The sequence below is a fragment of the Rhinolophus sinicus genome, linkage group LG02 (assembly GCF_036562045.2).
Source record: "Rhinolophus sinicus isolate RSC01 linkage group LG02, ASM3656204v1, whole genome shotgun sequence".
Classification (NCBI taxonomy): domain Eukaryota; kingdom Metazoa; phylum Chordata; class Mammalia; order Chiroptera; family Rhinolophidae; genus Rhinolophus; species Rhinolophus sinicus.
Window position 1 is genome coordinate 24,589,497 of NC_133752.1, and position 15,844 is coordinate 24,605,340.

General features: G+C 36.7%; 1 protein-coding gene and 1 pseudogene across 3 annotated transcripts in view; both read right to left on the bottom strand.

Moving 5' to 3' along the window:
* ARAP2 (ArfGAP with RhoGAP domain, ankyrin repeat and PH domain 2) overlaps positions 1 to 15,844 on the bottom strand; it is a 186,201-nt gene that overhangs the window by 95,777 nt on the left and 74,580 nt on the right. For all 3 annotated transcript variants that reach the window (XM_019741971.2, XM_019741969.2, XM_019741970.2), the window contains exons 12-15: positions 15,338 to 15,423; positions 14,390 to 14,572; positions 9,913 to 10,087; positions 9,323 to 9,457 (exon numbers count right to left, since the gene is read on the bottom strand). In XM_019741971.2, the coding sequence (XP_019597530.2) occupies positions 9,323 to 9,457; positions 9,913 to 10,087; positions 14,390 to 14,572; positions 15,338 to 15,423 (579 nt within the window). The remainder of the gene's footprint in view (positions 1 to 9,322; positions 9,458 to 9,912; positions 10,088 to 14,389; positions 14,573 to 15,337; positions 15,424 to 15,844) is intronic.
* Positions 1,455 to 3,053, bottom strand: LOC109452770 (developmental pluripotency-associated protein 4; annotated as a pseudogene).

The window sequence follows — 15,844 nt, forward strand, 5'->3', positions numbered from 1 at the left end:
TGAAAATGATGCGCAAATATAAAGTGTGTATTTACCACTTAAATCTCCTAGTGGCTTTTACTTTATTATATATTCTGAAAGCACTCCTTGCATTTATTTAGCTTACTTCCTGACTAAACCGTAGGCACTGAAAATACAAATGCAAAAGAGTTCAAACAAAAGAGACAAATGCCAACCAGACACAATGATTTTCTATTATCTGCCTCTGTATTGCCAAATTTTGTTATTGATCTTTAGCACTCATTTTGCATTCCCACTTTAAAAACTTAAACTAATGAGCCTTGCTGATTAAGCAACAAAAAATAAACCATTCCCTATATTTCCTATTGAAACACACTAACATGTGAAAATTTAATTGTGAAAGATTTATTTTTCATAGGATTTAATGATGCAAATCAAAGTAAGTTTTGCCAAGTCACTCTAAGTGACAGAAAATATTAAACTCAAATGTTTGACGAAAGTAAGGCTAGGAAGGAAAAGTTATTTGAAATTTTCAGTTTCCCTTGATAAAAGGAACTATTTTTTTAAAGTATCACCTCACCATCCTGTTTTGGACTCTAGAAATTGTACAAAATCTCAAATTGTTAAGTTACTGCCAAAAATTAAGTAAGGAACCCTCAATGTTGCATTTAAAATACGCGTTAGACCGATAGCCAACAAGGCTAATAAGCAAGGTCTATGGATACAGACATAATGAATAAAGTCTGCAGATCACATAATTTCCTAATTTTGATAACTATACTATGGTTCCTTCAGGGAATGCCCTTATTTTTAAGAAATGCAGACGGAGGTACTCAAGGGTAAAGGATCATCGAGTCTGCAACTTACTCAAGTAATTCTGAAAGTATGTATGTACACGTACGTGTGTGTGCATATATATATATATATATATATATATATATACACACATCCACACAGAGGGTGCCGAAAAAATGTATACACATTTTAACATGTTACGTACGGATCACGAGAATCTTCATGAGGGATTTAAACCCCACTGCACGCATGTTAAGAAAGGAAAAACACTTAAAATTATGCTGATGGTAACCACTTTGAGCACCTCTTGTCAAACGTGAGTCAAACGTGACTTGTATTTGTCTTTTGTTATTGGTATATTTTGAGTATTACAATTTTAATAAGTTTTATCCTTTCTTAAAATGCATATACATTTTTTTGGCACCCTCTGTATACACATGATAAAGTAAATGACAAATGGTGATATTTGGGATGTCTGGGTGAAAGGTGTATGGGAATTCTTTGTACTATACTTGCAACTTTTCTTTAAGTCTGAAATTATGTTAAAATAATTAAACATAACTGTGTTTAATTAATGCTTAATACATAATAATTAAAATAATTATGTGAAATTAATTAAAACTGTATTAAGTTACTCTATTTTTTTTAAATGTGTGTAACATTTATTACACTGAAAAAATCTGACCAGTAATCATGCCTTTTGGCTTAATTGTATTAAGAACATTTATTTGCATACGACCGTTTCCTAAATAGGTGAATTATACATACATTTTAAACATGTCAAGTATTTATGATTCAGAAGTAGTCTGGAACATTTTTAATCAGTAAAAATATATGAAACAGTTACAAGTGGAAATAACACTGACAAAGTGCCCTGTGTTTTTATCCCAGAGACACATCACATCAGAGAAATCTCAGGTTAAGAAAACTTTGAAAAACGTTGTGTTGTATATTAAGAATGTGTTTTGGGGATTGGAGAGAATAACAGCCTTCCCTTTGGCTTAAAATGGTCAAGAATTAGAAGCCACTGAACTCAGAATTAGAACGCAGCAGCCCCCGGGGGAGTCAGCATTCTGAGGGGGGAATCCAGGACAGGAGCACATTGTTTCTTCACTTTAACCCCTTCACAAGGCTCAACTCCAGCTCCCCCTTTAAAAGAGCTGCTGAGGTCACTTCTATTTCAGAAGAGTAATCATTTGATAGAATTCACTTTTTCATCTTATTAACTGCAATGAATGATAATTTGTGAAATGCTTTTCCATTTTAAAACGTAACAACACTCTGTATCCCAACCAATGCAGACACAAGATACTGTTGGGGGTCTGAGGGTAACATCTGCACCCCACCAGTCTGTGTGCCCTCTCTAAGCAGGAAGCATGCAGGGTGTGGAGCAGCCTGGAGTTCAGCTGTCAGTAGCACCACGTGTTGATAGCAGTCTCCTTTCCACCATTAATTATAATCATAGCTATACCCCTTTTCCTGGCATTGTAATCTCATTGGAGGCTTTGCATCAACACCTTTTCCTCTGAACACATTTGGGACACCGCATATTATCCTCCAGGTGCGAGGGTGGAAAGTTGCAGGCAGGCAGCAAGAAGAGTGTACACAGTCTCCCTTGTTTTTCAGGAACCCAGGCTTGCCCAGCATAAGACTGTAGCTGGACCCAACCCTCTGGATCTGCTGGGAGACCTCGCCCATGGACCATACACCACCTGACCCGGGGCCTCTTGTGATTCCACTGCCTCCATCTTCCCAGCTCCGGCTGCAGTTCTGGTCCAGGAGCAAACACATCATCCAGGACGGACATTGTCACCATGACATAGGCCATTTCCTCAAGGAGAGCAGGCGCCCCTTCCTCAGGAGGCGCAGTCACTTTAGAAGGATCAGAACTTTCCAGACTCATTCCCCCTTTCCCATCTTAAATTCCCCTTGAGATTTTGTCAGGATCTTGGCCTCCACTGCTGTGACAGGAACATCCTTTTGATTAGGGTGAGCAGAATCGCAGAGTCTCTTACGTGCTTCTGATTTCAAGCCTTTGGTGGCCAGCTTTCATTGCTGGGCACCAGGCCCTCACGATGTCTTGGAGAAGCAAGTTGACTGGTGGCAGTTTAGAGGGTAATGGAGGAATTGGTACCCTCTTCTGAAGTCTTACTCTTTCATTGCCTTGTGCCATCTTTTGTGGACACACATCTTTTTCGATTGGTTCCCTTCCCTGAGCTTCTTGTGTACTTGGTTCACCAGCAGCCCGCTGTTCCTCTTCAGCTTGTGCTGAGACAGGCTGGAGTTTGCAAGTCATATTTTCCTCCCCTGACTTCTGTGTGCAGTTCCAGTTCTTGCCTTTTTGCATTCTCCAAACTCAGAAAAGAAGACTAGGATGATAAAAAGAAAATCTTCTTACTTGTGAAAATTTAAGTTACTCTTTAAATTTCCCTTTATCATAGGAGGGTCTGGGGTGAGAATTAGAAGAAAGAAAACACGACGATGTGTTTAGCTTCAAAAATCATCGTGAGGAGAAACACTCAAAAGGTAGAAACCCTGAGAACTGTAGGATCCCTGTATTGAGAAACCGATTGTCAAATAAAAAAGCTGAATCATAACTGGCAGAAGAAAACAGCGCAAAAAAATTCTTAATGGGTACTGAGAAAGAAAGCTGACAGAGACCTAATCAATTCCTACTGGAAGGATGACATATTGCTCCAGGGTCCTCAAATCCTGAATCACCGTGTATACTCTGCACAGCTGTATGAAAATCACAATACCCATTATTTTTAACTGAGTATTTTTGCAGATTTCTAAAACACAAGAAAAAGCCCAAATCCTACTCAACTGGAGTTACGAAACATTTCTAAAACAACGTACTCAGATGAGTAGAATCATCTTCATAAAGAATAAAGCACATAATGCACATTTATCCAGTACACAGCTGATCACCGTCACAGATTAGGAATTCCACCCTGTCCTCAGACAGTTTATAATCCAATCTAAGAGGAGTTGTATTTGGGATAACAACCATCAAATGGATCCTTTCAGGTGAGAATTACACATGGAGCTAAGAAACCCTCGGACTGAAGCGATAAATAAAAATTTCACAGAAAAATACAGCTCCTGAAATAGTCATTTATGACTGAAAAGGCACGATTCTAAAGTAGCGAAAAATGCATTCTGAGCTGCAATCATTCCATAATTCTGGGGAAAAAAAACAGCAGGAGGAAAGTCATAGAAAGGGGTAACTGCCGAAAAACCTATTTGGCCAGAGACTCCGATTACACATGATGTTAGGAAATGGGAAACAAGACTGCAGGCTCACAGCAGAGGCCAGGCCCCAGGAGTTCCGCGTGACAGGTGTTCAGGAGTTTGTACCTTTCTCAGTAGACAAGTGGGAGCCATTGGAAGGTCTTAAACAAAAAGTGCCAAATACATGATGCATAAAATAAATGTAAATGCAGAATCTAATTATGTAAATTCTAATGGGAAACAAATGACAGACCTCTTTAAAAAGGTGAGTACAAACTCATTTTAAGTTAAAAATAGGAGCTTGAGGAGATTTAGTCCTATAGAATTATCATCACTATAACCCTTCATTAGCTTCATTTTTATAAGTGAAAATAGGCCAGAGGTCGGACAAGAGAGGCACAGATATTACCTTTGAGGATTTGTAATAATAACAAAGCTGTGATAGAAAATCTTGACATTCCTTTCATTTGGGGAGCAATGAAAAGCTTTAACAAAATTATACTGGATTGCATTGATCTGCTTAGGCCAATTCAGACATGCTCTCCTGACTCTGACCTCGAGAAATGTAAATACCATCCATGACACCCCGTCTGCTACAGAAGAAATCTTACTGTTAATCAAGTTATCAGACGACATCCATAAGAAACAAAATTGGGGCCACTCTCAATGGGTAGCCCTCAGAATGCAAGCTGTTTAGCAGATAAGCGGTAGTGTGTACGGTTTGTTGGACTGGCTGGAGGGGTTGTTCATTCCTTCTATCGAATCTTAATGTTTAGATCAGGGAAGACAAACATTACTGGAATTTACTCAAACACAGGTAAAGGACTCCAGAAGTGACCTTTGAATTTCGACTATGAAGTGATACGGATATTATAATTGGGTACGTGGGTTGTCAGCTACAGCCTGAAGGATATACCTAAACTCAAAGGCTAACTGGAAACCAGAAGGAGCTCTGTATATATAGTCCCTCTGCTGTGTGCCTCCTCTTCCTTCCTTCCTCAACATTTATGTGCCTTGCATTATGCTACACATTTTATATACACGAAGTCACTGAATCCTCAGAACAGCCTCATTAGGTCAATTCTATGATTATATACCCCTTCCTTGTATCCTGTCCACAGGCACAAAATGATTTTCTAAAATCATACAAATACTTAGCATCACAGTTGGAGAGAGAAGCCAGGTAGTCAGTTCGGAAAACTACCCTCTTAACAACTACACATACCATCCTCTGTGCCTGTTACACGTTTGTAACATGTATGTCCATTTTTCAAATGTATTAGGCCAGAGCAGAACTCATGCCTTCTAGCACACATGTGCACAATAAATCTGAGATAGTTAGAGTGAGATTTTATTTTTGGAAACCATGAAATTGTTTCCTGATGAAGAATTTCCTAAACTGATGGTATCCGGCATCCATTAAAAATAGGAATACACATTGAGAATCCTTTTCATTTAAAATACATTTTAAAACTATACAAGCTAAGGTATTTATAAAACAAGAGATCTTCAAAATTCCTCAATGCTAATCTGTGAAATTAAATATAAACAGAGATATATAGAGTTTCTAGTAAACCCTATCAACCACTTTCTTTTTAAAAAAATCAAACACTGTGTCAACAAATCAAAGTGAGATGCTAAGGGGAAAAAATATGGTTGAGGGGCGAGAACAGAAAACAAAACCAGGATGCTATTATTCAGCTCTATACTTAGGTTTAACAAGAGCTATCAATCTTTCTTTTCATGAACACTAAATTGAGAAGAAAAAGAAAAATACAGATCAGTCTTCATAACCAGAGGCTAGAAGAACTTCACATCCTGAAAACCTGAACTGACAATCTGAGGCCTCTGTAACTCTCTGAAGGACTGCATGCATTTTACTCCTCAATTTTTCCTTCGTTTTAATCACTTTGCTCTGTGGCGTCCTGACAAGCACTGATGGAGTGCTGCAGTCCAGGTGCTTGCCATTCAGAGACAAAGGGTGACAACCACACTTTAATCTCTAAATCTTTCCAAATAATTCATCTTTTCCATAAAGCTGGTGCTCAATCAGAGTAACAACACTACAGAATCCTGAGGAGGAAGAGAAAAAGAAAAATACAAAACACCGGAATTTAATGCTTCTTGGTGGTTTGACATTTTCTTCTTTATTTTCAAGTAGGCTCTTTCTGAACAAAATATGTTGTGTGCCATCAATTATATATATTTAATGCAGATGAAAACCAATATATTAACAAAATATTGCACTTTTGCACTGGCAGCAATAGGATTAAAGGAATGGTCATTTATTCAACAGATAGTTATCATGTGATGACGATGTGTTGACACTGTTTTGGCACCAAAGACTTGATAATCCTGGATAAGCCAGAACATGTTGATGCCTCACTGAGCTTCAACTCCAGAGGAAACGAGAAACCTGTGAAGGAGGGATCACCTTCATGTGCTAAGTGCTACAAAGGAAATGAGCAGCAGACTGAAAGAGAAGAAAGAGCTGGCAGTGGGAACACACTTTAGCACGGGGTCAAAAGGTCTCTCTGACAAGGTAGCACTGAATGGATCTCTGAAAGATGAGGAGACAGAATGGGGGAAGAGCTCCTTGCAGAGTGAACAGCAATCACAAAGGTCCAGAAGAGGCAGAAAAGAACATAGCATGTTGTAGTAACAGACAGGAAACCAGGGGGGCCAGGCATGATGTAACATAGGAAGGAAGACTATGAGCTGAAAGCTGGAAGGTATGAGAAGGTCTTGTAGGTCATAATAAGGAATAGGGCTATATTTTGGAATGGGAAGCTGTTAAATGTACTTAAACAATGGAAGTACAGGATCTGATTTACATTTTTAACGGTCATTAAGTCTACTTTTTGGAGAATGGTTTCGAGGGACGCTAGGGCAGGTATTGCCAGACAAAGAGGGAGTATTACAGATCTGGCAGGACATGATGGAGGCTGGGGCTAGGACGATGTTAGTGAAGAAGGAGAGTATTCGACTGCTTCATGATCTATTAATATTTTGAGTTTGCAATAATAGAGCTTGCTGACCAACCGGATGGGAAGACATGAAGACCATTAAAGAATACCTTACCAGGAGACTACTTGCCAGTGAAATACTTTCTGTGTGCTACAGAGTGAAGTACAAAAGTTCAATCTCATATTACTTAAAACAGAATATTCCAAAATGAGAAAACATCCCTAATTAAATTATACATACAGAGAATGCACCAGTTTCTGTTTTTTGAAACAAATTTTAACAATAGAATTTATAATAAAAGACAAATGTAAACGATGATTTAGTTACAAGTTCAAAACATCAAGTCAATCATCAAGTGATTAAGAAAAATTATCTATTTCAAGGAAATAGAAAAACAACCAGGTAAGTCTATAGGTAGTATAAGTCTATAGGTAGTAAAGTCTATAGGTAGTATAACTACAATTGTCAAAAAAAAACAAAAAAACTAAAAACTTATTTTTTGGGGGATGGGAGATGAGGGTAAGGGGGATCAAATATATGGTGATGGAAGGAGAACTGACTCTGGGTGGTGAACACACAATGGGATTTATAGATGATATAATACAGAATTGTACACCTGAAATCTATGTAATTTTACTAACAATTGTCACCCCAATAAATTTAAAAACCAAAAACAAACAAACAAACAAAAACCTTATTTTTAGCCTGCAGCATGCCTATGATATATTGGAAAGCTCTAGGAAGAAAATCTTATATTTCAAATTCCCTATTTCATCTTTGTATAAGTGGTTTGAAAGGTAGGTCTAGATGTCCAACTATTTAGAAGAATTATTCTTAAAAAAGTTATAAACTTATTTACAAGTCCATTAATTGCCTTGTTATTAAATTATTTTAATAAATGTTATAGCCAATTCACAGATTATTCAGGTACTTTCTTCATCTTTCTGATCAGTCAACTCTTGACTACTTCAGAGTTAAATACTGATAAGGAGAAAATTTCTGTAAAATTTGACATTTTTATTGATTAGGTTGAGTGAAGGAAGACATTAAAAAACAATTACTGAAAGAAATCAAAAACATCTAAATGTAAACGATAAAAGTGCTCTGCCATCTTAGTGTCACCCAGCCATTACACTTTGACCAAGGCCAAAATGTTACAATAACATTTATAACACAACTCAGATGTAAAACTCTGCTTCATGCTGAGCTCCTCCGTTTTCCACGTGCAAATCAGCATAATGCCGACTGTCTTGCAGAGCTTTTTATGAGGATTACAATTAATGTATGTAAAGTACCTAAAGCAACGCCTTACACATAGTACATGCTCACTAAAGGATAGCTACTGTTTTCAGAAAACTCTAATAAAGTACAGTTAATCCCAATATAATTCTGCTTAGGGATATCATTTTGAAAAAAAAAAAAAAAGGATTTATAATGAAATAATCATTTCAAAGGCTCATGGATCAGGATTAACACCCTAAAGTGAGTTTTTCATCCTATTGTTCCTTTGTTCCAGTAATATAGCTGGATTATACCACCTAGGGACCCAATACTAGGCTCCTGAGCCTCTGAATGCCCACCATCAACTGCCCTATACAGCTTGATCTCTTTCAAATTCTCTTTATTCCAGTAAAACACATCTCATATTTTCCTGCCTATGGTTCTAAAATTAGTTCAAATACATGTAGCATGAGCGTGACGCCTGTGTTTTAGGCATTTCTGTATTCCTAATGGAGCACATGCCTGACACAAGGACAGAGAAAAGCCTATTGGGACCCTGCTCAGAAAATTCCCCAAAGCTAGAATAGGTTGTTAAATCAAATTAATCTCCATCATTATTTGGAAACCATGCTTAAGCTTTATTTTACTTACATACCACACACGAGCACTCACGTGTGCACACAAATGCACGCACACAATCAGAACAAACTGAATTACTTGATATCACGGAGTATGCTGATAGAATATGTACTGAAATCTTGTCAGTTCTTTCTACAGGTTGACATTTATCTATATTATCTCCCCGGTTAGGGTGTCTGTCCCTTAAAGGAATGGGCTGAGTTTCCCATTTCTTGGGAATAACCCCGACATCCTGAAACAGAATTGGTTGGCCGTAAGGTAGACATCAGTGAATTCTGTTGAGAATTCATTCACTCAGCATTCCAGCCAAGTAGTAAACCCCTGATGCAGTTCATAAAATATTAGCTGTGCCTGGAAGCACTTATAAATCCTCAAAAAAAGTATTTCTCTACTACAAAATCAAATCTAACATTTTAAGGGAAAAAAATACTAAAATTTAACCTAATTGTTTTGATAATGAAATAAAGTTGTATCGGATAAAATCTTAAAGGAGCAGAAAGGATACCTTCAAGCAGTTTTTTCTCTGAAGAGAGTTTAGAAGCAGCAGAAGGAGCTTGATACAAAAAGTCACAGAGGAACGTGGACTGGGAGGATTCTTGACTTAACCCGCCTTCAAAATGAATGTCATGTTGAGGAAAATCTAGAAAAAGTATAGAAAAATGCATTTGAAATCTAAAATATAAAGTTTTTCCTTTGCTTATAAATATGTAGGTGAGCTTTGAGCTAGAAGAAACACTACTTCAAATATACCACAGAAAAACATATACAAAGATATTTATTTTACTTTGCAAAAAAACTCCCAAAATAATCACTTGTGTTTATTATTCATATATGAAAATCGGATTTAATTTTGGTGAAAATGATTATGTGGGATTAACCGATTTAATCTTCCATTTGTAAGATTAAAGAAACAGAAAAGATTTATTTCCTATACTTTTTTTTTCTTATAATGAAAGAAAACACAGCCTTAAGCATCTTCCAAGTTTTGGGTAATTATATTTTTCTACATTCTGATGGCTCTTCTTATATTTGGGCTTCAGTCATGTAGTGATATATATGAGAAGAAACCAGGCTAATGAAGGGACAGAGACTCACCCGAGAACTTGTTGTGGTAGAGAAATTCCATTTGCAGACTCTGCCCAGCCTTCTTGGCCAGCAGGTACGGGGTGCTGTGCACGGGGTCTCCAGTCGTGCACATGACATCTGCTCCACTGAACAGCAAAGCCATTGTTTCCAGAACATCCGGTTTCACTACAGCAGCACACAGAGCCTGGTCATTAAAATAAAATACACCTTTTAAGGGAAGAAAATACCATTCTAGCTATTAAAATGAGTGAAAGTCTGACCATTCATTTATGAGATGACGTTTGCATTCCTTTTTAACTAAGAAATCTAATAATAAGTATGCCATGAATTAAGTAATAGGGACAAAAGGTCTGCTTTGTAAGAATTTAAGTTATAACCCAAGACCTCCAAGTCCCAATTCATTGTTTTGGTGCTGTGGTGTTCCAAACCTTCTAATCCATTGTTATTTTTTATGGAAGAGATTTTTAATACTTACATACTATTATAATGACTGGTACCCAGAAAATTAAAAATATTTCGAATGCAATATAATGATGCATCTACTAAATGTTCTGTCATATGAATATTGTATGTATGTATGTATGTATGTATGTATGTATGTATATATGTATTTTCCAGCCTAATCAGGATCTGTAGAATCTTTAAATTATTGCTGTGCTTTGGTAATTTGAAATAATATTTTTTTTGGGGGGAGGGATATGTGCAGAGGAGGAACAGTAAGCAGACATAATAAAACATTGTTGACATGTGTCATCACTGCACAAACAGTAGAACTGTTGGGACAGGATTTCTTTTTTCCTTGTGGTAATAAGCTGCTTTCATATCTCTTCTCATCCTCTTTTCCTGTTTCCTCATTTTATTGGCTTCCCCTTTGCTTCCAAACTCTCCGAGTTTGGCACCCCGACTCCCTGACTCTTTAGCTTCAGGGTCACCAGTTACCTCCTTCCTGACTGGTGCGTCTGGATGGATCACTAGTAATTTGCCCTCTGTGATGCAACTTCAGGGTAATCATGAACTATCCCAGTGGGTAGCTCAGTGCGAGTGTAGAGCCAAGAAGTCCCGGGACACATTCACACTTCCAGCCTGGAGGGTCTACTATTAAAATAGTACTTATCTTTTCTACCATGGTTCAGCTGACCTCCAGAAATTTCCTTCACATTAAAGTCACGAATCCTGAATTCTTGTTACCTGACTGTACTAATTTGCTAGGTGATCTTAGGCAATCAATCCCTTCTCCTCTCTGGGACTTAGTCTTCCCACATCTGCAAAACGAAGTTGTTGGAAAATCTAACTAGCTAATGTCCCTTCCACTGTAGTGGCCTTTAATTGCCCTCCCAATCTAATCCTATGTATTTCCTCTCTTGCTCTCTCTAATCATCCTATTCTTTTCCTTCACAGCACTCTGTATGTGACAGTATGTTTACTGAATTTCATCTATGTATGGTCAGTCTCCACTACTGAATGAAGATCACGCTCATGAAGGAGAGAAGCACATCTACTTTTCACTACAGTTGCATCCCCAGCAACTGCAAGAGAACTCAGCAATTGTTATGTGTACATAAATATCCATTCACCAAGAACACTCGGCGGGAAAAGGATAGTTAGTCTCTTCAGCAAATGAAATTGGGAAACTGGATAACCACAGGCAGAAAAATGAAATTAGACCCCGTCTTAAACAACTTACAAAAATTAACTCAAAATGTATTAAAGACTTAAACATAAAACTTGATACTATAAAACTCCTCAAAGAAAATGGGCAGTACTTTCTTTGACGTTGGTCTTGGCAATGATGTTTTGGATATGACACCAAAAGTACAAGCAACAAAAGCAAAAATCAGTAAGTGGGACTACATCAAAATAAAAAGCTTCTGCACCGTAAAACTATCAACAAAATAAAAAGGCAACCTAATGAATAGGGAAAAATATTTGCAAACCATAGAATGGATAAGGGGTTAATATCCAAAATATATAAACACATATAACTCAATTAAAAAAAAAAAGCAACCTGATTAAATAATGGGCAGAGGAACTAAGTAGACATTTTTTCCAAAGAAGAAATCCAAATGACCAACAGGTACAGGAAAAGATGTTCAACAGCACTAATCACCAGAGAAACACAAATGAAAACCACAATGAGGTATCACCTCACACCTTTTAGAATGGCTGTTATCAAGAAGAAGACAAGAGATAAGGGCTGGTGAGGATGTGAAGAAAAGGGAAACCTTGTGCACTGCTGGTGAGCCATGCTGGAAAACAATATAGAGATTCCTTAAAAATTAAAAACACAACTATCTTATGATGCATCAATCCCACTTCTGGGTATACATACAAAGGAAATAAAAACAAAATATTGGAAAGGTATCTGCACTCTCATGTTCATTGCATCATTATTATTCAAAATAGCCAAGATACGGAAACAACCTAAGTGTCCTTCAACAAATGAATGAATAAAGATGTGATACACACACACACACACACACACACACACACACACACACACACAAATTATTCAGCCATGAGACAGAAGGAAATCCTACCATTTGTGACAACATGAATTAACCTTAACGGCATTATGCTTAGTGAGATGAGCCAGACAGAGAAAGACAAATATTGTATGATAGCACTTTTATGTGGAATCTGAAAAAAGAGCGAATTCAAAAAACAGAGAATGGTGGTTACCAGGGGCTGGAGGGTGGGGGAATTGGGAAGATGACATTTAAGGGTACAAATTTGCAACTAGTAGGAAAATAAGTTAAATAAGTTCTGGAGAGCTAAGTACAGCATAGAGATTATAGTCAATAATACTCTAATATATACTTCAAAATTGCTAAGAGACTAGATCTAAAATGTTCTCACTGCTAAAAAGAAATGATAATTATGTGGTGATAAAAGTGTTAGCTAAAGCTATGGTGTCAATCATATTGCAACATATAATGTATCAAATCAACAAGATGAACACCTTAAACTTATACATTTTATATAAATTATATCTTAACTTTTAAAAGCATCTATTCAATAAAATAAATATATGTTTTATAAAAATTATTCACTAACATTAAGAGTGCCTTGTTTAAGAAGGCCAATGTGGAAGTAAATCCTAACAGGCAGACTTTCCTATAATAGTCTTAGGAAGAGTGCAATAGCAGTAACTAATGTACAACCTACCTAATGTCTTAGCTCATGGGAGCTGTGTGGTGTGTCAGACAAGACCTCATTTGGGGACATCAGTAAATTTATCCACAGATAAGATCCCCATAACCATCAAAAAGAGGCAACCATTGGAGGAAGATATGCCCTGGTTCTCCAAGTTCACTAATGTCTTCCCCAAATCCACAACTTATCTAGTTCTATACTCATTTATTATGGACCTCTGGTATACAGAATCAGATTAATTATAACCCTTGGTCTACAATGCTCTGTTATCATTATTCCATAAATGTCTGGTATAATTGGTCAGTTATTTTAATAATATAATTAGCACCCATGAAAACAAAAATGTCTTAATAATTACCTATACAAACAAAATTAAATGTCTTAATAATAACCTATATAAATTTATGGTTCTCCACTCCCATCCCATCTCCCTGAGGTACACTAGTTTATGTACCCACCCTGAATCCTGAATTGATTGTGTGCAATTGCTTTAAAATCAACTGGCAGCCTCACTTTACTAATACCAGAGGTGCACTAAGAAGAAAAATGTAGTTTATGGGAACTAATCAAAAGAAGAGAAATGTAAATCAATTGCATATATCTTATAATATCTAGAGAAGTGTAGAAAGGCCTTTATTTATTTTCCAAAATGTTCAGCGTAATGCTACTTCCCTGGGGATCCTTAGCTAATAAGTACTGCCGTTAAAGGCATACTGAAGAATTAAGAACCATGAGAGAATATATTCTCTAAGCATAAAAACTATAGGCATATAAAAGTATATGTTTTAAATATCTATATGTAGAAGAGCCTCCTGACACAGGAGAAAATGAAGGAGCAATTTGAAAAAGGGGAGAAGGATGCTTAACAAACTCTTTCCCAAAAGGATGAAAACCAAATGGGCAGCATAAAATGGTCACAAAAATAATCTGGAACCACTCAGCCAAAGACAAATGACAGTTCTAACCAGGGCACTAAACAAATACTACTGTAACAATCAACTGAGTAAATGATGTTAATTTTGGTGCCATGAAGTCAGCAATGTACAAGCTGAAGTTATATTGAGTATCCTGGCCCTGAAGGCGGGAAAGTTGCACAAGTTTTAAGAACTATGGGGTATGCCTAAGTTAGCTAGAAACCTCAGTTATGGACGAAGAGTTGATCTGCTATTGATATTGAGTCCTTAAGTGAAACCATGGGAAAACCACTGGTGCAATCTCACAAAAGAAAATAATTTCTACTAGTAAAATATGTTTTATATCTTTTCAAAATCCTTGGCATATATTTTAAAAAATAAATTAAAATCCACGTCTGTGGCTATATTTTATTAGGTACCTTATTTAACTCTTCTTTGGTGAGAGATGCCAAAAGAGTTTTCCTGAATTTTCCTTCTTTGTACTTCTGAGTGATAAAGTTTTTTCTCTTTTCTACCGGTGAGTCCATCTGTAATTCTTCATCTTTTTGAAGATTACCAGCCCAAAAGTCATTTGCTCTTTTATTTCCAATGACGATAAAAAGCTGAATTAACAAAAAATCATAAAACATATCAGTTCCTAAAACGTATTTAAATCTGCAGAAAACTGACTTACATTACAAATTAAAATGGAACTTAGTATAAAATATGCAAAAACACACGAAAGAAGGATCCAACTCTCTCAGGAAGATGGAGTGTGAAGGCAGATGCTATTTCTATTTTAAATACAGCCTAGCTGCTCTTAATCGTGGTAAAAGATTAGCGAGGAAAGAAATTGCAAGCCACACAAATCACAGCAAAAGCATTATTTTTCTGAAGCTTACATTAAGACAGCTTCATTTAAAATGGCTGAGTAGGTGGGCTAATGCGGTTGAGAATGGTGCTGAAACCCAGGCAGAAAATGGAATCTGGAGACAGCCAGTGAGACGTGATCGCAGCTAATGACAGAGCATGGCCAAGATAAAGAAGGGTAATTTGCCCAATGTTTTCATCACTTTTCTAATATTTTATCCATGCTGGGTTAAAAAGAAAGAACGTAAATTCTGGCTTAACGAAAAAGCTGCCAACCCTTGAAAAGTAGTTATTACTATTAAAGCTCCCTGTACTTTTATTTTTAAAAATAACTATCTCATTTAGGAAGCATTCTGAAAGTTAAAGTAGAAAGTTGCTACAATCAAATAGACTGTAAACCATTTTTATAATGTGGTGAGAACTTAATCAAAGAACCCCTAAAGTTAGGCATGTCACCCCCCTGCATACCTCCTCCCAGAGATCTCTGCTAACCACTGCCACAGTTAAATCCCACTTACCTCGATGAGTTCATTGCTCCAAATGCTGGCATCCATTTTGAGACTTCTAACCTTGGAATCTTTTGGTCCTAAAGATCTATGTTGTCCTGAAGTCAAAACACAGTTGCATTTCTATTTTAATTTGTATGTAAATATATTTTTCATCTAAAAAAAAATGTGCATGTACGTATACATGGATGTGTGTATTTATATACCTTTTCAACTTAAAACACAACAATATAAATTTCCACCCTGAAGTAGTGGTGGTAATTATACAGAAATTACAAGTAACCACAGTGAGGATAACAGCACTTGCCTTCATCAGCCACCACCCTGTACTGGTATAAGACTGCACTTTTACAAGTGTGTATGCATGAATGTGTGTGTGTGTTTGTGTATGTATGTGTGCATGTGTGTATATACATACGTATAATTTTTTTTCATCATTTGGCAATGAACTAGAAATTGTAGGTAACTGAAAACATTTTATAACGGGTCTGTGTAAATTACACGTGTATGAATACAGAT